At 43.1% G+C, this 21,225-nt stretch overlaps 1 protein-coding gene across 3 annotated transcripts; it reads left to right on the top strand.

Annotated features, from left to right (window-relative positions):
• Positions 1–8,462: 8,462 nt before the first annotated feature.
• On the top strand, positions 8,463–15,869 carry LOC100277589 (uncharacterized). Of its 3 annotated transcripts, none has more exons than XM_008669479.2 (9): positions 8,463–9,110; positions 10,544–10,716; positions 10,857–10,919; positions 11,069–11,135; positions 11,254–11,354; positions 11,987–12,031; positions 12,177–12,638; positions 12,840–14,485; positions 15,325–15,869. In XM_008669479.2, the coding sequence occupies exons 2-8, from the start codon at positions 10,585–10,587 to the stop codon at positions 13,008–13,010; spliced, it is 1,041 nt and encodes a 346-aa protein (XP_008667701.1). In that variant the 5' UTR covers positions 8,463–9,110; positions 10,544–10,584; the 3' UTR covers positions 13,011–14,485; positions 15,325–15,869. The 3 variants fall into 3 exon arrangements, with proteins under 3 accessions (XP_008667701.1, XP_035820589.1, NP_001144579.2); XM_035964696.1 differs by having other exon boundaries at positions 8,510–9,110; positions 9,491–10,716; positions 15,325–15,776; NM_001151107.2 differs by lacking the exon at positions 15,325–15,869 and having other exon boundaries at positions 8,594–9,110; positions 12,840–13,310.
• The last annotated feature ends 5,356 nt before the right edge of the window (positions 15,870–21,225 follow it).

The raw sequence follows: 21,225 nt of genomic DNA, 5'->3' as shown, positions 1-21,225 counted from the left end.
AGTAGACCCCTAAATCATTGCATATGTGGGGTGCAACAAGTGTGTGTGATAACAGATAAATGATTCACATGACAAATATACACCTCAATGAATACATAGAAACAATACTCATCACAAAGCATATATGTCACACTAATATGCAACCCTTAGGATCTAAACTTGGAGTTCAAAGACACATACTAGCACATAATTCAATTATTCCAAGTCCATATGATATATAAAAGTGCTAGACTATTACATATCCATGAAGTAACATATCTCCCAACGAATATTACAATAAAGCTTAATGTATCAAATCTCACGCGAACTCATCCAAATAAATCATACAAAGGAAAACTGAAGCTTTAATCCACCGTCTTTCTCCCCCTTTATCATCACAACATTAAAAAGAGAAGAATGAAAACTGATTTGGAGATGTGATCACCTGAATCAAGCATCACCATGATTGCCACTGCCCATGCATCATCAAAGAAAGAACCACCACTATTTCTACCTATCTAGCAATTAGTAGTTGGTCACATATAAGCTTATAAAGTTGAAAATTGGTGGGTAGAAAAAACAATCAAAAGTGAAGGCACGATGTTAATCCGGTGACTGCGCCATACATGTCCGGTGGGTGCGCAAAAAATGTGTCACTACCAACAACTAGTTTTGGACTTGGTAACTATATATACACACCACCCAACTCACCATTTGAGTAGTGTGTGAGCAAAGGATAACATTAAGAGGCTCATATCTAGTAGGTCTAGACACCCAAATTCTCAAAGAACCACTCGGTGATTAGCTTAGGTACTTTGCAAAGTGCTTTTGTTACTTAAACTTTTGCTTATAGCACTTCATCTAGATTTAGGCCTAGTGTTTGAGTGAGGTTAAAACACCTCTTACCCCTTGGTGCATGCTTACACATGCCATTGTATTAGTTGTACCAATGGGTCTTGCAAGTCATGCGAGATCACATTAACAACATTTACGATGTCAACGCTACCATGTACTAGAGGGAACGAGGCTTATAATGTTTCATCCGGAAACTCGATAGTGAAGACACAGACAAAACATGTGAGAGACCACACTACAGAACCACTTGCACGTGGAGATGTCCTAGGGCTATCCACAGAGTTACTCGATTGGGAGTTTGGCCCTTGCATGGGCATCCTTGTGAGGAGCTCTAACAAAGACTAGACAGAAGCTTGCACGTTTCTTGATACCTTGGTAAAATACTAAAATCATCGATGGGAGTTTTATCTTTATCTCAATTAAGATTTCACATTTTATTTTTTGCTTACTTATGTTATGTGCTTATTTTCCTAATTTAGCTTGCTAGGGTAGCGATAGGATTGGAACATGGGTTGCATAACTCTTCGGCAGTAGAGGTAGCAACACTTAGACAAAACTATAGTTGCACATAAGATAGTTGTAAGGATCTAATGTCGCCTAGAGGGGGTGAATAGGCTACCTGTAAAAATTAAGCTCCAAAAACGATCAGAACTACAAGCGGCGGTGCCACTTGACACTCCGGACAAATGCACGACACTGCCGCACAAGATAAATTGGTCCGATTGACTTGAAACTAACTGAGTAAGAACTATAACATGTAAGCACTAGTTTATTCTAATATGATGCTCATTATAGCACTTTAACATAAACTGTAGCAACTATCTAGAATAACAAACTATGTATATGAATATCAAATCCTAGATAGTATGAACTGAACTAAGCAAGGTTTACTAAACAGCAGGAGCACAATAAAATATGTGTGTTTAGACTAAACTCAAACCTGCTGTCAGAAACCTGCCCGGCACTGCCGCTCACCAGTATTGCCGCACTAAGCCTTGGCACTACTACTCGATGCAGAATGCTCAAAAACAACTTTGCCTGCAAGCAACACTTAGATATGGACTTGGTGATGTCCTATGGCAAGTCCTTTAAGTACATGCACTCATAAATATGCACAACCAAGCATATCTAGATGAGAGCAAGTTATGCAATTCAAAATGTAAAATAGACAAGACGCAATGATTTATCTCGTAGTTCAGCTCGCCACAAAGGCTTGCTTACCTCCATGTTGTTGAGGAAGCTAAAACAGCTTTGGAGTCTCTTTCAACTCACTCCTCTTGTCTAACTCACCACCAAGGTGATGGGTTGAGATTTCCACTAAGAGATTGGGTAATTACAGACTTTCCCGCGGCTCACCACAAGCACAGGAGCTCACCGGGCGACACCTAGCCGTCTAGGAGGCTTCACCTCCAAGAGTAATGAATGCACAACGAACATTGACGAAGCCCAACAAGTGCTCAAGGTTGTCGTGCTCTAGATCTGCTCTCTAGCTCTTAATCACACAACAATTACTCTCTAACACTTGATCAAGCACTAATCTCACACTCTCACAAAGAGATGAGTTAGAGATGGCTCCAATATGGCTTGTGATGATTTGGAACGATTCTGGACTTCAGCAGGACCCCCAGGGGCGTGGGAAGGGTATATATACATCTCTAACTCGAAACTAGTGATTGGGGTCAAAACTAGTCGTTGGGGGCTGTACAGGTCTGGCACTGCCGCACCCTGACAGTGCCGGGCTTTTGAGCGGCACTGCCGCTGCACAACCTGCTTCACGAAAAACACCATAACTTTTGACTCTAAACTCCGATTTCAGTGATATTGGACTTTTTAGAAAGCTTATTTCTAGGGCTATCCAACCGAGCAAAGAACAAGACCAAAGATCAGGAAGTTAAACTTTTGTACTTTGTGTTTCTCTCATGCTAGCACTCGGGGCTTGGTTAGATTGAGCAATTGAGACTTGTCTATTATTCGTATTGGATCCCCCTTGATAGTACGACATACCTATACTCAAGATAAAGAGAATATAACTATTTGACCACTTGAGTCTTCAATGTCTTCATATGCCATTTCCTCTCAATATCACTTCATATGGGCTTGCAATCATCTTTGTCTCATTTCTTCAAGCAAACACACCTTGAGCATGTGACTTAAACAACTTCACCACATATGAGTTCACTTCATTGGCTTCAAGTCACTTCCACTAATGATCTGATCCTCAACATAATATGACTCTTCATAGCTTGATTAGTTCCTCGACTCAATGCAGGTACTCTCTTCTTCACCTTAGCCATGGTACCTCAGTTCTCAAGTTGTCGCTTGGCCTTCACCTTCGCTTAGTACCTCGAAGCTCTTTCCTTGCTATCTTCACCTTATCAAGCCATCCTCAAGTCACATTATATCAAGTATCCATTGAGAACCCATTTCTTCAATATTGTGGTCCTTTCTTGGATGTCATCTATATATGAATGTCAAGATCAATCAAGCTTCAGTTTGATTCTCATAGGAACATATATGGACCAACATCAAACTGGTCAAGCCAATTTCACGAATCCTTATTTCCTCTTCATTTTGGCTTGACACTTCATATCATTGACTTCAATCTTTATCTTCATATTTCTATCTTGATCATATCAATGCATATTGATTTTCCAAACTGGTCATTGCACGGAATCTTGGTCATTAGGGTCATCAACCTTGAGAACTAGAAGGACCTGGTGGAGGAGTGTTGTAGGATTAGACTCACTTCTACAATGCCATGTAAAGGGTTCGATATGCTATGTATAGGGGAGATTCCCTCCCCTATATCCTCTAGCAGCGTCCTCTAAATATAGAGGGTGTTAATTTGTCCTCTCTCTATAGATTCTCTCCCCCTGTATCTATTTTAATACTTTAAGCAACAGATTAAGCAAAACTAAAAAATGTATAAAACATTTGAGGTTATGGAAAATATGTATGTAAAAAAATCTATAGCAAAATATATCTCTAATATAGATATTTATGTATAGAGGACGAGATATAGAGGACATTGCTGGAGAGAAATGAGAAATAGAGGAGGACATCTTTTAGAGGAGACTATAAAAGAGGGATATAAAGAACATTGCTGGAGATAGTCTTAGGCCACCCAAAGATGTCGGCGTTGATAGATCCAAGTAAGTAAGATGTACATATAATATGTTCTATAGTTGTAAAGTAGTATTTTTCTCACCAATTTGCTATTTGTGTGCAAGGAGCTACCAAGGTTGAGGTCAAGAGACACACTAGAGTGTGGCTCTAATACTTTATGGTTGTTTTCCTGTTCGCTGACGCTTCTAGCGATATGATCAGTAGGGGAGTGTTATGAATCCTTAATTAGGAGTGGGAGAACATAGATCAATATAGTTGGGTAAGCGTGATCCTAGCATGGATTTACTCATAGCTCTACATAGTCAGTCATCGAGACACAACAAACACCAACCATAATGCCAACCTAGTTGGTTGTTCTTACGTGGTTCAAGTGTGGTGCTAGGAGCATTGGCCCTTCAAAAGGCCTAATCTTTGTGGTTTGAGTGTAAGTAATTCATAATGATAATTAATTCTAATCACTTGCATCATTTGGTTAATATATATTAACTTGGTATGTTTTTTACTTGCATTCCTAGAATCACCAAGATGGGACATGTTCAGTGTGCTTGTACCTCTAGAAGATGGTAAAATGTGAGAGGCAAGCCGCAATGATGTTACAGGCAGTACATAGACCTCCTCAATGTCCTGACACAACACCAAGTTACGCTTAACATCATAGTTGACATGTTTGTTTCACTGAAAATCTAACAATGTTTCCACTGGTTGGTTACTTGGTACCTTGGGCACGACCAGAGCTAGAACCTTACAGTCTGAAAGATATGAATGAACATAATATTTACATATGGCATGTAGATGTGCCACTTATATTCTTTCACATGGTGGAGGTTCACTTGCCTTGTAGGGTGTGTAGGCAGTTTGAAAGGTTACAAACAAACTCATCAATGGACTACTCCACGAGCTAGACATGACATAAGTAAGATAACTATTTCCTTATTTGTTACAACTGAATAAAACATGTGGACAATTGGAGCTATTAATATGAAAATTTTAGGTTCAATAGGAGAAAGATGCACATGAAGGTTAGCGTGTGAGGCACCATGACATGAGTTATTCATATGAGAACTTCAGGTTCAATCGGAGAAAGAGGTACTTGAGAAAGATTGGTGTGTCATGCACCATAACACTATACATGGATGGGACCATATAGAACGCATGAACTCTACGAATGATCCACCACATAAGTAGCACAACTTTGACCAGTACAGAGATCGATGAGGACCCACGTTAGGAACCCCTACACCGACAAAGCAATCAAGGATGAATAGTTGTTACTTTTGCAGGCGACTAGGATATCTAGTTAATATTTTTAGAGGCAGACAAATAGGCTACCTGCAAAGCTAAGTTGTTGATTAACACACATGAAGAGTCTCGGGCGGATTATGGCCCTGTTCGAAAACATTAAAGCTAATAGTTTGTAGCTAAAATTAGGTATAGAGGTTTCAAATTTCCTAGCTATCACCCCAACTAATTGTTAGCTAAACCCTAGCTAACAATTAGTTTATTAATTGGCCCAATTCACCTAAAACCAGCTAGAATTTTACAAAAGATGTCCCTATCTCCTTTAGACCCATCTATTCATTCACTCTCTCGTACGCATCCTCATTCTATATTGTGGATGGGCGTCGAACCGTGTCGCATCGCACGATCGCCCTCCCGTCAAGCTACACCATGCCCCCATCCCGCCACATTGTCGCATCGGCCTCCCGTCTTGCCGCCCCATGACACTAGCCTCTTGTCCTGTCGTGCTGCCTCCTCAACGGTCAGTGCTCACAATTCTCATATCTGTATTTTGGATTTACTATCGGCACCGATTCGATAATTGATGCATGTACAGTTCAATTTGTATCACTATTCAAGAATTTTTTTTGTGGATTTTTTTTTACAAATTCATGTTGATTGTGTCACGTTTGGAGCGTGAAATATATTTATCTTTAAAAGAAAAAATAACAGCAAAAAAGAATCAGGGACACTAGAAAATTAGCAGGTCCAACCAAAGGCTATTAGCCGAGGTTCTAACTGAGACCCTAGCTAATAGTTTAATAGTTAGTTGGTCCATTGTATCTAACAATGTTACTTGTCTAACTATTAGCTTTACCCCGTCTATAGAATGCATTCTGTCGTCGTAAATATCTCTGTTTAGGTTGTCTCCAAGCGGGTCGTGTTCCTCAATCCGCCGTGTGTGTTTACTCTTGACGGGAGTAATTTACTCTTGGAAGCAGAAAAAAAACTAATATACTATATATATGATACTGTTATTAAATTAACAATGGAATATATTTTCATACCATATAATGTTTAGAGATATAAAATTTTGATGTTAAATTTAAAAAAAAAGTAATGAAATATGTGTGTTTTATCGAGGGATCCTTCTTTTCGATGGCTGGCTGGCGTTTACGGTTGACCTGCTTGTAGTGTAGCGCTCAGTTTCGAAGTAGGTGCTTGGATCGTGAGTCGTGACTACCTACTCCCTCACGCTGCCCCCCGTCGTCAAGATCCTACTCCGTTCGTCCTATCGACCTCGACCGCCGACTTCGTCCTCTTCTTCCCATTGCTTGGTTGACAAGGGACCGTGGCCCTGCGCCCCTGCGTGCGTGCGTGCGCGAGCGAAACTGGAGCGAAGCAACAAGGCAACGCGTATGATATTGAAAGCTCTCCGGCCGCATCCGGTGATCACGTGAAACGTGGGGAAATCGATCAAGAGGTCGCTGGGTGCATCCGGTGGCACGCATATTTTCCCGGATCATCGTTCAGAAGGCGTCGTGTGGGCGGACAGTGGATCTCGAGAGCATGATGCGGGAAAGATGAAGGGAAACGGAAATCTGCGCATTTTTTATGCGTATTTTCCTACGGCTGCTTGGAAGTTTGTAGTAAAAGCTGGAAAAGCTTGCCTAGGACGTTTTCGTAGAACGGAACGTTACTAGGTTGAAAACGTACTGTGAGTGTATGTATGTACTGTACTGGTGGTGTTGCTTGTGCGTCCAAGGCTCGAATCAGAACGCTCACTTTAAAATTACCCACTGGTGTGGAGGACACAGCAAGAAAACCAATACGCGCCCGCAGGCCGCTCCAGACAAGCTGGAACAATACAGGCAGCTGGTGCACGTGCACGTACGCGTACTCGATGGTACGCACGGGCGTACGCGCGTGCTTGCTGGCTTTGTTTACGCATCGGCGTCCTGCTGTGCTGTGTTCGTCGGTCCAGCAATGGACATTGGATATGGTAGATAGAGAAGAAGAAAAAATAGCATGGCGACCAGATCCGGATGCTGAGGCCACTTCTAGCTTACCTGGCTCTCATCTCATGGCACAACCTGTCTCTCTCTCTCGGATGCTTCGGTGCCTATAAATAAATAAATAAATAAATAAATAAATAAATAAATAAATAAATAAATAAATTTATGAGTATCCGGCCCGCTGTTGCGTTTGCAGTTGACTAGTAGCTTGTTGACAACAGGCACTAGAGTTGGTACTGTCATTAGGGAGTACTATTTTGAGTTTCGACCAGTTCTTTGATCGGCCGCTTTTCTTGATTACGGATTCAGATGCTGAGATGCCATAAGCCTTTCACGTATGCAACATTCAAAGTAGAGAACGATGCTGAGACGGGCGTGTTTGAGAACCGCAGTGCAGAGTCAACACGACGGTACCAGAGGGGCAGACTTCCTTCGAACGAGCTGGTCACTGGTTTTATTAATGTGTTATTACTATTTAAAAATAATAATATCAAAGAATGTTGAAAAGACGCAGAAATACAGGCGCAAATGATTTGACTGATTCGCAGGCTGTGGTATGCTATCCATCTCTGGGGCGCAAGATTGCAGGGGGCACCAACGCACCGTGCACATCACGGGGGAATAGGCGAACATTTTCGACGGCTACACATAGATGCATGCATCAAAATCAAACAGACACTTAGTCGCTTTATTTTAGTCTCATTTAGTCCTTAAATTACTAATCGGGCGACACTAAAGGCGTGTTTGAACGCACTAAAACTAATAGTTAGCTTCTAAAATTAGGTGAGACATTCCAACAATTTAGCTAATAATTCAACTATTAGCTACTTTTACCAAATTAGCTAATAGTTAGCAATCTATTTGTTAGCTAGCTAATTTCACTAATAACTTTTAAATGATGTTTGAATGCACTAGAGATAATAATTAGTTGACTAAAAAATTGCAAGTGAAATTAGCTAGCTAGCTATTAACTAATTTAATAAAAATAGTTAATAGTTAAACTATTAGTAGGTTGTTTGAATGTCTCCAACTAATTTTAGCTATTAATCATTAGCTCTAGTTCATTCAAACACCTCATTACCCTCTTACACATAAAGATTAAACTGTTTTAGTCCATATTCCCTTAAGATGTGAATAGACTAGACTAAATTATATTAATTTTATATTTACCACCTTGTTTATTTTAGTTGCACTAATAATAGAAGAATGTTACAGGACATTTAGTGAGCCAACAGCAACAGTTTTAGTCCCTATTCCCTTAAGGTTTGTACGACCCATTAGATTCACGGTTGGCTGCTGCACCCTTTACTCGCCCGCCACGAAGCGAGCCAACAGCAACAGTTTGACCCAAGCCCCTCCGGCACTCCACACGTTTCAGACCAGACAACGGCGAAGAAGGCAGAAGAAAGAAGACGACTCGACCGTCGGCGGAAACAGAAAAGGAGCCACGCCGGCGCGGCGCGCATCCAGAAAGCGCTCGGGATTCGCACACACACATGCCCACGCGCGGCGCGGCGCGGTATATTCCACCAGAACCAGATCACCACCTTCCCGGGGCAATCCGGTAACTGTATACAGTTGCAAGATGCACGATGGGAAAGAAGGAAAAAAATCCGACGCTTGTCACAGGATAGGAGTGAGTAAAAATCAATGACCATAGCAGCAGAAGCGGCGAAACTTCCACCCCACCTTCACCTCCTTGCTTATATATACTCGCCCCGCCGCCCCGGGGCCGGCTCCCACCTCGCTCCAGTCTAGACGGCGGTTTGACTTTCCGACCGGGGAATCGGCGCTGCGTTTGATTTGAGGAGGCGACACGAGACGGGACGGGAGGGATCTCTTCGCTGGAGCGTTGCCCGATTCGTCGCGGTTCTCGGACAAGGGAGGGAGGGCACACCTCGGGCTCCGATCGAAGAGGTAATCTTTCCGTTCGTGTCGGTGCAGGCTCCTGACTTCTGTAGGTTTGATTTCGGGGGGGATTTCCCGGGAGGAGGAGGGGGTGCGACGGCGCAGGGTATGCTAGAATCTGGTATTTTTTGAGGGGGGGGGGGGGGGGGGGGGGGGGGAGGGGGGGGAGAAGGTTTTTACTCGTCTGATTTGTTTGTTTCCTTGCTTGCTTTACGGTGTGATCTGAATGATATCGACTGTTTATTTGAGAAGCTAGCGAGCGGCTTATGAAGGATTTAATAAGGTTTCGCTCTGTGGATTTGGATTTTCTGTCCCCTCTTTTGGTTTGTGTTCGTTTGCTACAGTGGCTTCAGACTGTTGTAGTTTACAAAGTTGACTTTGATGTGCAGAAGCAGCGAGCATGGTTCGAGTTGCAGTACTCCAGTTCTTCCGTTCACGGTTTATCATCAGAATTGTGCTGGCTATTGCCTGGTGACCTAAATTTCGGTTAGATTTGGTTCGGTTGTGGGAGGAGTTGCACGAAATGGCCACAAGAGTTACCTTGTAGATGATGTGTTGATTTTGTGCTTCCTGGATGGGCTATCATGCTCCTTTTAGTTCCGCCATTGCCCTCATTAGAGTCTCTAGAAGACGACAGATTTGCGCAGAATGGTTTAGGAGTAGTGCTTCTTTTGAACTTCCCCAAATAATCAAATATGGATGGGCAAGGTGATAAGTGGCTTTTTAGTCGGGTACTCTTGCAGCGCCACTTTTGCAGATTCAGAGGTTGGGTAGGTACCAAATCGATATTCAATGACATCGTTAGCTTCCCAGTATGTTTTAAATTTTGAGGTACTCAAGAGAGGTGCCTGATTTGGTTGCCCAATAGGGAGGTTCCATTCTGTTGGTGTGACCATTCTGAGTACAAGTGTCTTTGTCGGTCCTTGAGAGTAGTAGATGACATATAGCTTTCCTTTTATCTGGCGATTATACATGTAATGGTATGTCTAATTGGTTATTCGGTATTTTTGGGAATATTTTTTTCATTTGCATTTGCGTTACTTCGGTTTCAACAGTGGCATTGTAGAATTCGTTAGCAGTTACTTTGGCTTTAACGGTGGGGATTGTAGAACTCGTTAGCAGTCACCATGTATCAGATAGTGAATGTAATCATTACGGTATATTGTTGGCCTCAGCTACTTCTGGTGCTTCTTTATTCCATGTATAACTTTTATTGTCACTGAAACTGCTTTGTTTAACTTCTTGATGGCAAACAGTGTAGATACAATTTCTCCAGATTTAGTAGATTTCAAGGAGATTAATGGACAGGAAGTGGCAACTTAATTAGAAGTATCTTTCATGTTGAAGAGTTGTGATTTTTCACGTGATTTGCTTGTATTGCTAGTGTAGTTAGTATCATTTTTTGTTTAAAGGCAAAACTTAACATGTTTCCCCCCTTTCAGCTTTGTTAACATTAGAGATTAAAAGGTAGCGCCGTAGCAAAATGAAGGCACCATCACTACTGGTTCAGTGTTTCCCTGGCTTGCTTCCCAGCAAGGCCACTAGTTGCGTGCCAATTGTATCTGAGAAGGATCTGCAGCTACCATCACCAGCTGTTGAAATAATCCCCTCAAAGGTACACTCTTTACCCCCATTTTGGCTATCATTTGTATATTGGACTGCGAAGGGAGATATTTTATTTTTGCAGAAATTTTGTTAAACTTTTGCTTTATCATTTTCTCTTACGACTGTTTTCATGCTTTAAACTTTTTTCAGAGTGTTCATCCATACAAATATGCTGGAGAGAAGGTTGATGTGCAAGGTCTTAATATTTTCAAGGTTAGCAGTGAATGCAACTTAATCTGTCTATTTAGAATTTGGGTTGAGAATGAATTTTGTTTGATTCTGTCAGCCATTACTCAAAGGTCTCATGCTATTAATTATAATACTCAATTCTTCAATTCTTACATATGATTTTTGTTCTTCAGGGTAAAGTCAGTGTAGCAGATATGATAGTTATCTCGCCTTCTGAAGTAGCATCATCAAAATATGATGGTAACCTTCTATCAAATAAGCGTGCTACACTTATGTCCTTTATCAATGCATTATTTTTGTCAGAAAGATTTATCATTGTAATCTAAATATAGAACATACTCTTTTCCCTCTTCCTCAGGAACTCTGAAATACTGGGAGAGTTCCATTACCCTTGTCGACATTCTTAAAAATGAGATCCGTGATGGGCAGTTGAGCTTCAGGGGCAAGCGGGTTCTAGAGGTAACTCGTGAGAAAACTTATGTATCTAGCTTGTTATTTCATTTAGTTGGTTCTCACTACTGATCTGCTTGATGTCTATTCCTGTTTTTGCTTTCCATAAGAGCAGAATGTATGCTCCAGCAGGACAATCTGGATGCATGCATAATGATAGTGCCTAGTGTTAGACAGTTCAAGTTTGACATTTATCTATTAAATGGCATTTCTAAATTGGCACTGACGAACTAACCTACAGTAGTCATATACCCCCCCCCCCCTCTGGTCATAAAACAACATGTCGTTTAGGACAAGATTTAGTCAAACTTAAAAACTACAAATATTGATACTTTTAATTTATTTAGTCTGAAAACATGCAAACATATATCTATAAGTGTATTGAAAAAATTGCTTGCAAAATCTTATTAATGTGAAAAACTTTTAATAATATATTCTAAAGAAAATAGTGGTCAAAGATATGCATCGAAGACCATGCAAAGTCAAATGGGACAAGTGTATTTTTGATCGGAGAGAATAGTTTCTTATATTTTGTCAATATTTAGCCTTGGATTTTCACTATGGGTATTTTTTAACTTTTATATGATCACTTCATGGTTTAATTATTGTTGTTGTTGTTGTTATTGTTGTTATTGATGCAGCTTGGATGTGGATATGGCCTCTCTGGGATTTTTGCCTGCTTGAAGGTGTGTTCATCTTTCCACTACTCACGAATCATGATAATGTTGAATTAGTAAAGGGAATATGCTTACTTCATGGTAGGAGCTGAAAGTAGGGGGGGGTTTCTTGCATGACGAGCAGTGATCTGACTTGCTTAAATGCTACTTGCAGGGTGCATCCACAGTTCACTTTCAGGACATAAATGCAGAAACGATACGGTGCAGAACAATACCCAATGTTCTTGCAAATCTTGAGCAGGCTCAGGACCGACAGAACAGACCATCAGAGAGCCCTGTTACACCATCTAGGCAGCTCTTGGCTCCTAATGTACATTTCTATGCTGGAGAGTGGGATGAACTCCCAACAATTCTCTCAGTTGTGCAGCCACCTGCAGCACCAACAAACCTCAGCTTCTCTGAGGATGATTTTATGGATGGCTGCAGTAGCCATGATGGAAGCAGTGTAGTTGGTCATGACTACTGCCCCAGGAGATCTAGGAAGCTTTCTGGTAGCCGTGCATGGGAGAGAGCTAGTGAGACCGACCAGGCAGATAGTGGCTATGATGTGATCTTGATTTCTGATGTCCCCTACGCAGCTAACTCTCTGAAGAAGCTCTATGCGCTTATTTCAAAGGTCAGTTTGACAATAATTCAACTTACAGTTTTGCCATATCAGCATCTTTTGAATTTAATTGGGTACTTCCATTGATCAGAACCATTGCTAGAGTGTCTTTGTCCTTGATTGCTGATATTATTTTAACAGTTGCAGTGTTTCTCTGGTTCCTCTGAGATGTCGACTTCGGTTCTTTTGTCTAACCGTATATAACTCTTGCAGTGCCTACGTCCTCCTTATGGAGTCCTGTACGTGGCTTCCAAGAAGAACTTGGTTGGTTCCAATGGTGGCGCCAGGCAGCTTCGAGCTCTCATGGAAGAGGAAGGTGTCCTTGGTGGCCACTTCTTGACTGAGGTGTGTGACAGGGAGATATGGAAGTTCTTTTTCAAGTGAGCAAATATAGGAAGTGGGAAGAGAAGGAAATGAGTTCTGACGTTGAAACCCAGTTTTTATGGTTTCTATCTGCAGCGATGTACATACCGCGAGGCATAGTTCCATTAATTCTTTGGTAGTAGGTTGAAACTTCAAGAAATATCTGCAGTTGAGCTTGCACAAGTGTTGGAGTCCTTTACCGCTTTGTAGATCTGCTATGTGCTAATGTCGCTCTATTAAGTACAGAAAGCAAATTGTGGTAACGTTTTATATATCGAATATATGGTGATGGCACTTAAGCCGGTGCATGGTATGAGATAATTCAACTCTTTTACACGCCTATATGCAGCCTTGTAGATGTACGCTGTGTTGGAGTGGCTATATGTGGCTCTATAAAAAAACGCAGATTTGACTTAGTCGGTGGCAAGACATGGAATTTTTTTTAAAAAAAAACATTTGGGCACTATTTTTACTATCATGAATTCCAAACGATCTCCGATCCAAATCCTCAAGGCCCTTTTGGATCTTTTGAATTAAATTTCATTCTAATAATTATAAATTAGTCATATCTCTACTATATAAGAAGCTAACGATGTCGTCCACAGTTACACCACTCCCCTGTTCGGACATCGTGCAAGCCCTCGCTGCTCGCCCCTCCTCGCCCACGTCGTGCCCCCGTCGATCCATCGTTTGTGTCCCCCCTTCCTCCCTGCGCCTCCCTCTCACCCTCTATCGCCTAAAAACCCTAGTCCGTGCCCAGCCACTACCGTCGACTGCGCGTGGTCGCTGGCCGCGTGCGTCGACCCAACTGATGGCACGACCTCCCTCACCTCCGCCGCTAACCTGATCCATGGAAGGCGAAGGATCCCCTGATTACCCCTCTCCTCCCACCTTCCTCGGCTCCACCCTCCCTCGACTGGCCGCTCTACTGCACCGCCGCCACCGCCACAACCACCATGCGGAGGCGGATCCACGTCGTCTAGGTCGACGTCCCGTTGCTGGAGACTTGGCGCAGGCCCATCAACTAACACGCCACCGTCCTCGCACCGCATGAGGTGCTCACGATGCGGGAGCTCGACGTTGCCAAAATCGTAGCTACGGGGGATGACTGGACACGATGCCCCCCACACCCAACACCATGCCAACGTCGCCCTCGGCCCGGTCGGCGCAGCGTGGCGGGCCGCCTTCGCACTTGAGGACCCCGCGGAGGCGGAGGAATAGCGTGGACGTGCCGCGGTGGCTGTTGTCGTGTGCGTTGGTGAGGCGCGACGAGGACGGTATCTTCGACTGGCACCCAGGAACGACGACAACATGTGGAGCCAAATGGAAGGAGGAGGATATGGTGAAGACGTTGTGGCCGTCGGTGTGGCTCACTGAGGACTTCCCCCTGAGCGTCGATGAATTCCTTCCGTTGCCTGGCGAACCGCGTGCGCGTCGTGCGTCGGCTCCGCGTGCTGCTCACCACCAAGTTCCCACCGGGGACTTTCCCAGTAAAGGTAACATAGCTCTCCTGCTCAATAAGAAACCACAAAATTGCATATATTTCTCCATTTCCAAATTCAGTGGCTGATCAATTCTGCGATGATTCATCCTTCTTGATAAACGAATTGTTTCGATACATTCGTGTAACGGTCAACTACCAGTTCAAATGATGTTCTAGTGCTAAACAGACCATCTCTGAGCAGGGAGTTCTTGTCTGTTGATCAAGTTGTTTTATGGCAACTGATTCTTTTATCGACAACAAATAACCCACAGTTTACTTGCCACAACTACAACAACATAGGAAGCTGAGTCAGAAACTCAGAATCATGGCATATACTGGCCTGCAACTTGTGGAGAGTCCTATCCGAATATTCGGGGAAAGAAAAGAGAACTGTTTAGACTGATAGTTTAACAGTTCTTCACTATTTAGTTTATTCCAGAATAGTACCGGCACTTAGGACACATATTTAAGGGAATTTACTTAGCTGGCACTCACCTCACGTGCATTGATATTGTCTTGTTTGATAAATCATAGTTTATTTATATGACAAATGAAACCTGGCAGGAAAAACTAAACCTCTAGTGTTGTAGAAAGTAGAAATTGGTTAGACATACAACTTGGAGCAATCATCCAAGTTTTGCTATATGTTCCGCAAAGTGGTGTTCGACGAAGTGCGGACACCATCAATTGATCTACCTTTGTTCACCTTTGGCTGCTTCTTGGCACAATGATTTATATAATTTTATGAAGGTTGTTCTTGTAATTATATTGTTGCACATAGCTCATTTCGGTACTCCAAAGTGCAATGCAACTTTGCATTCAACTCATTATCCATGGTTGCCATTCATGCAGGTTGCAATCCCTGTTGTGCCAACAGTGAGGGTGGTTATCACTTTCACCAAGTTTGTCCCCCTCATCGAGCCTGAGGAGTTCTTCACCCCAATGTCGAGCCCCAGCCTCTTAGCGAGCTCAGGGTCGGGAAGCATCATGGCGAAGCCTAACACCCAAAAGAGCTCCTACCTGAAGTGGGTCTCGAAGAACTCAAGACCAGAGGCCGTGAACCTGTCACAAGTCGCGGACAACGGCGACCCTTTCTTGTCCATCCAATATATTCTAAGCATTACATGATCTGTAATGGATGCGCTTGTTGTGGTGCGCTGAGTGCCAGTGTAGCTCGGGTGCTGCACAAGATGGTCAGTGACATCATGTGTGGCTTCATCCTTATGATGTACACGAAGGTTGGACTCTTTGGCCCTATTACTAGCTCCATTGATGTTACTAAATTCATAGTAAGTGCTTTTGTATCCTTTGTGTTCAAGTCTCTATGCCTAGGTAGCAAAAGGATCTAGTGAGGACATCTATTTCATGAATGTCATGCTTACAGAATATTACACTTATATTTCCACTATTGACTAATGAAGTTATTTTTAGAAACAATGGTCAAGGGACCCCACTCTGGCTCTGCAGTATATAACGGAAGCTCACCACACAAGATCGATAACCCTTTTAGATCATACTGTACCAAGCTGTCGCTCCACTTCAATAGAACACTTGATCACATACAGGAAGTTTAGATCAGAAAATGCAGGCTGCCGCTACTCCCGTCAGGTTCTCAGATGTGTTCCCATCAAGGGCCGGTCGTGGAGAAGAGCACGGTGGTGGTTAGTGTCCCTGTTGTTGTCATGGTTGAGACTGCTGAGATCGACTACAACTCGAGCTTCTCGTAAGTGTTCCCTAATCCCTAGCCTTGATCAACGATCGGTCGGTGTAGAGCTAGCTAATTCTAATGGTTAGAGTTCGAATCGGTAACACACACGTGTGTGTTGCTGATGCTGCAGGGTGTTCACAATGGAGGCCTACGACCTACTCGATGGCGACGCGTGCAACGCGCAGATATACTCGGTGGCATCGGCAGTGAGCAGGAGGGTGGAGAAGGTGGAGAGGGACTACTTGTCGTACGACGAGCCAAGAACGTAAGCATCAACCAGCATAGGATAAATCCAGTTTCATCACCATCCATTCCTACACTGATTCATCGAGCAAACCAGCTGGTGGCTAACTGTAACCATGGTGAATCCACTGAACCGCAGGTGTTCTCGGGCGAGGCATGCAACGACCTTGGTGGCGAGTTCTGCGATGCGTCGTACCATGTCGACGTCTTTAGGGAGCTAGCGCACACCTGAAGCCTGATCCTAATTCCCATCCATGTTTGTCCAGAACCAAGTTGATCTCACAACGATCGGTCGGTGTAGAGCTAGCTAATTCTAATGGTTAGAGTTCGAATCGGTAACACACACGTGTGTGTTGCTGATGCTGCAGGGTGTTCACAATGGAGGCCTACGACCTACTCGATGGCGACGCGTGCAACGCGCAGATATACTCGGTGGCATCGGCAGTGAGCAGGAGGGTGGAGAAGGTGGAGAGGGACTACTTGTCGTACGATGAGCCAAGAACGTAAGCATCAACCAGCATAGGATAAACCCAGTTTCATCACCATCCATTCCTACACTGATTCATCGAGCAAACCAGCTGGTGGCTAACTGTAACCATGGTGAATCCACTGAACCGCAGGGTGTTCTCGGGCGAGGTATGCAACGACCTTGGTGGCGAGTTCTGCGATGTGTCGTACCATGCCGACGTCTTTAGGGAGCTAGCGCAGACCTGAAGCCTGATCCTAATTCCCATCCATGTTTGTCCAGAACCAAGTTGATCTCACAGTCGGGTAGATGTTCACACATTGTATCTACGTGTAGCCAAGCAAGACCAAGGGTGTATGTAATGTATATAGGCATGTCTTGGGTTGGCTCAGCTGCCAAGGTATGTAGTATAAACCAAGATGAAATGGTACTGGTGTTATTCCCTGTTTTACGATGTTAGAAGATGGAACACAAAGCTATGCAAGTACTATGCTATGCCCGATCTGTTCCCTGCACTTGCAAGCCAATGGATGAATGGAGTGTGTGCTGCTTAAGCTGACCTGGATACTAGCCACCATCCAACTCCACAAATGGTATGGCGGGCTTGACCTACCATTACCGAGCAATCTCTACTATTATGATAATCAGTTTCAATTGTCGTGCGTCATCTCATTCAGTATTAATATGTAGTCTTTAGTAGTTTCTAACTCATATTAAACGGCCACCTGGTATCCTGAATTCTGGTAGTTAACTTACAAGCTCGTGGAAGTTTGATTCTGAGATAGTTTGCCATCTTAGCCCTTCTGTTGCTGCTCAAGTTCAGAGCTTTTGTTCTTTGTGATGGCTTCGCAAACAGACTCATCTGTTCTTGTAGCCTGCCATATTGTGAGAGACCTCGGTGGGAAGTTTGTGTTCATCCTGTATGACACCCTGTCAAAGTCCACCTTTGTCATTGTTGTAAGTTCACATAACCTTTGTTGGTTGTGGCTTGAGCCTTAAGTTGCAATGCCATGTTTAAATGTAGGACATTGATGGTAGCATCCCTTTCTTCTGGGTGTCGACTTCGAAAACCATCTTGTGTTCTCTGACGATGTTGGAATCCTCGAGATAGGTTGTGACAATTTGTGTGTATCATTCCCCAAAGGTAACTACTAAAACATAACACAATTTCCTTATGCATCACCGTAGCAACGCACGGGTATATACCTAGTAGACTAATTAAGCTAATATATTAATATGGTTTTATATATAATATATTTGTATTCAATTGTTGGACATATGAGAACATATTTATATGCTATATTTTTCTACAATAGTGGAGTGAGCCAAAAATCATGTTATAGTGTAAGTGCAATCAACCCTAATTGAGGGTTTTGGTGATTAATGACAAAACAAACTGAGATTCTAACAAGTTTGCTCCTAGTATGTACACAGTATTTTTACAGACAGGAGAAGCACAGATCCTACGAGTATAAAAGTATAAAGCACAGCGGATTTAAAATTCCACATCAAATGGCGTGCTCCAAGTGCTATGAAACAACGACGGTGCTAAGTTTATAATTCTTGAGTCATAGGAATCGCCGTACAATTAAGAGGGATCTGCGACGGTTAAGTAAGTTGTGAAACGAGCCAAGTTCAATTCTTTTGAAAACTCCTTTGAGATCATTTTTTCCCAGATCATGAATGCTCTTGAGAAAAACAAATTTCACTTCCCACAAAGTCCCTCCCTTTGTTCTCTTCAAAATTCTCAAAGATTGGTTTCAGCCCCCAAAACCGGTTCAACCGGTCCTGAAACCGGTTCAACCGGTTTTGGTACTGTTCACCCTGCCACCTCTGCTCTGACCTGTCTGACAGTCAGAGCTGTCAGAAAAGTCGCAGCAGATATTTTTCTGAAACCGGTTGAGCCGAAATTTGACCCTACTCAGCCGGTTTTGAAACCGGTCCAGTGTCCGGCTGAGTAGACCAGTGGACCGGGATCCCCCTGGTAGAAACCGGTTCAACCGGTTTGAAAACCGGTTCAACCGGTTTTTGCCCTCTTTCTCCCAACGGCTGCCAGCTTTTGGGGGATCCTTTATATACCCCCTCACACTCTCTCTCTCTCATTAACTTCTGCCTCTCCCACGAATCTTTGGCTGACCAACCCTCAAACAAGAGCATTCACTTCACCTCTCACACCCGCAATCGCATCTCCTTCAATCATTTGAAGGACCCTTGGTGTGAGGTGAACTCGATCGAACTCGCTGTCAATTTCATCTCGATTCTCCCATTCTCTTGTTCTTGAGCTCGTTGCAAACTTAACCGTGTGCGGATTTGTTACTCTTGGAACCTCGTGTTCCTTAACGGTTAGAGGTTGCTTGGGAGTCTCCAAATTTGTGGACGACCCCAAGAAGTTTGTATCACCCGCTCCTTGAGCAGATTTGAGAAGAGATTGCCTTGACCTTTGTGGTCGGCTTGTGGAGGATTAGGGTTGGAAAAGACCCGGCCCTTTGTGGGTTCCTCAACGAGGAGTAGGACACCTTTGTGGTGGTTGCCGAACCTCGGGTTATATCGTGTGTTCTTGTGTGTTCTTGTTAAGCACTTCATATTCGGTGTTTGGTTCATATTATTCATTTAAGTAGTTCTTGTGTAGGGCAAATCTTTAGCTATTTTCTTTTCTACTTCGCATTTGTTCAATATATTATTAAATTTAAGTTGAGTGGGTTCAAACTTGTTCAGTTGTGATTAAAATCGACTGAACCGGTTTGCACCTGTGCAACTTTAATTTAACCTATCTCGAAGTTTTTAGTGAAAATTTTCAGGTGTAGCCTATTCACCCCCCCTCTAGGCTACTTTCAATTGGTATCAAAGCTTCGTGCCTCGTTTTACGCTTAACCGCGTGAGGAAACGATCATGTCTACACAACGGGACCATGTGGATCCTCTTCTCGAGGAAATCCCCGTCACATCTTCCAGTGAGGAAGTGGACCCCAAGGTCCTCGACCTCGCCATGAAGATTGCCGAGAAAATGTTCCTCAAAATGAAAGAGGAAGATGCTAAGAAAAAGGCCGAAGAAGAGGAATCAAGAAGAAAGGCCGAAGAAGGTAAAGGTAAGGGAACATTTGATTATAATGACGATCTAGTGGATCTTTTGGTGTCTAAGGTATTGAGCAAGGTAAGTCTCAACACCGAAGGATCATCTACCAAAAGCAAAGGTAATGACTTTAGCAAAGTTCAATTCGACTACTCTAGAAATTATATTCCCAACTTCTCTTCCGCCCCACTTGGAAAGTTACCAACTCTTAGTGAGTTGAACTATGATGAGTGGGCCGACAAGATGAAGTCGCATTTAATCGGTGTGCATCCTAGTCTTTGGGAGATTGTTAATGTAGGTATGTATAAGCCCGCCCAAGGAGAAGAGATGACTCCGGAAATGATGCAAGAGGTTCATCGAAATGCTCAAGCAGTGAGCATAATCAAAGGAAGTCTTTGTCCGGAAGAATACCGAAAAGTTCAAGGAAGAGAAGATGCTCGTGACATTTGGAACATTCTTAGAATGTCACATGAAGGAGATCCCAAAGCTAAAAGACATAGAGTTGAAGCTTTGGAAAGTGAGCTTGCAAGATATGATTGGACAAAGGGTGAGTCGCTCCAATCACTCTTTGATCGATTGATGGTATTGGTCAACAAAATAAGAGTTCTTGGGAGTGAAGATTGGAGTGACTCCAAGGTCACAAGATTGTTCATGAGAGCTTATAAAGAGAAGGATAAAAGTCTTGCAAGGATGATAAGGGATCGTGATGATTATGAGGACATGACGCCTCATCAATTATTTGCAAAAATTCAACAACACGAGTCCGAAGAAGCCCCCATCAAGACAAGAGACTCTCATGCCTTGATCACAAATGAACAAGACAATCTCAAGAAGAGCAAAGACCACAAAGCAAAGAAAGTGGTCGAAACCTCAAGTGATGAAGATAGCTCAAGTGATGAAGACACAGCTATGTTCATCAAAACTTTCAAGAAATTTGTAAGAAAGAATGACAAGTTCCAAAGGAAAGGAAAGAAGAGGGCATGCTATGAATGTGGCCAAACCGGTCATTTCATAGCGGATTGTCCTAACAAGAAGGAACAAGAAGCCAAGAAGGAATACAAGAAGGATAAGTTTAAAAAGGGAGGCAAGACCAAGGGATACTTCAAGAAGAAGAAGTATGGACAAGCTCATATTGGTGAAGAATGGAACTCCGATGATGAGAGTTCTAGCTCCGAGGAAGAGGAAGTGGTGGCAAATGTGGCCATCCAATCTACCTCAAGCGCGCAACTCTTCACCAACCTTCAAGACGACTCCTACATTCCAACTT

The sequence above is a fragment of the Zea mays genome, chromosome 2 (assembly GCF_902167145.1).
Source record: "Zea mays cultivar B73 chromosome 2, Zm-B73-REFERENCE-NAM-5.0, whole genome shotgun sequence".
Taxonomy (NCBI): Eukaryota; Viridiplantae; Streptophyta; class Magnoliopsida; order Poales; family Poaceae; genus Zea; species Zea mays.
The sequence above is the reverse complement of the archived record's forward strand: the minus strand, read 5'-3'. Positions and strand labels throughout refer to the sequence as shown.

Coding starts and splice junctions, on each gene's coding strand:
- LOC100277589 (XM_008669479.2), top strand. CDS start 10,585: ATGAAGGCACCATCACTACTGGTTCAGTGTTTCCCTGGCTTGCTTCCC. Junction 11,355..11,986: donor GGGGCAAGCGGGTTCTAGAG/GTAACTCGTGAG, acceptor TTATTGATGCAG/CTTGGATGTGGATATGGCCT. Junction 12,639..12,839: donor TCTATGCGCTTATTTCAAAG/GTCAGTTTGACA, acceptor TAACTCTTGCAG/TGCCTACGTCCTCCTTATGG.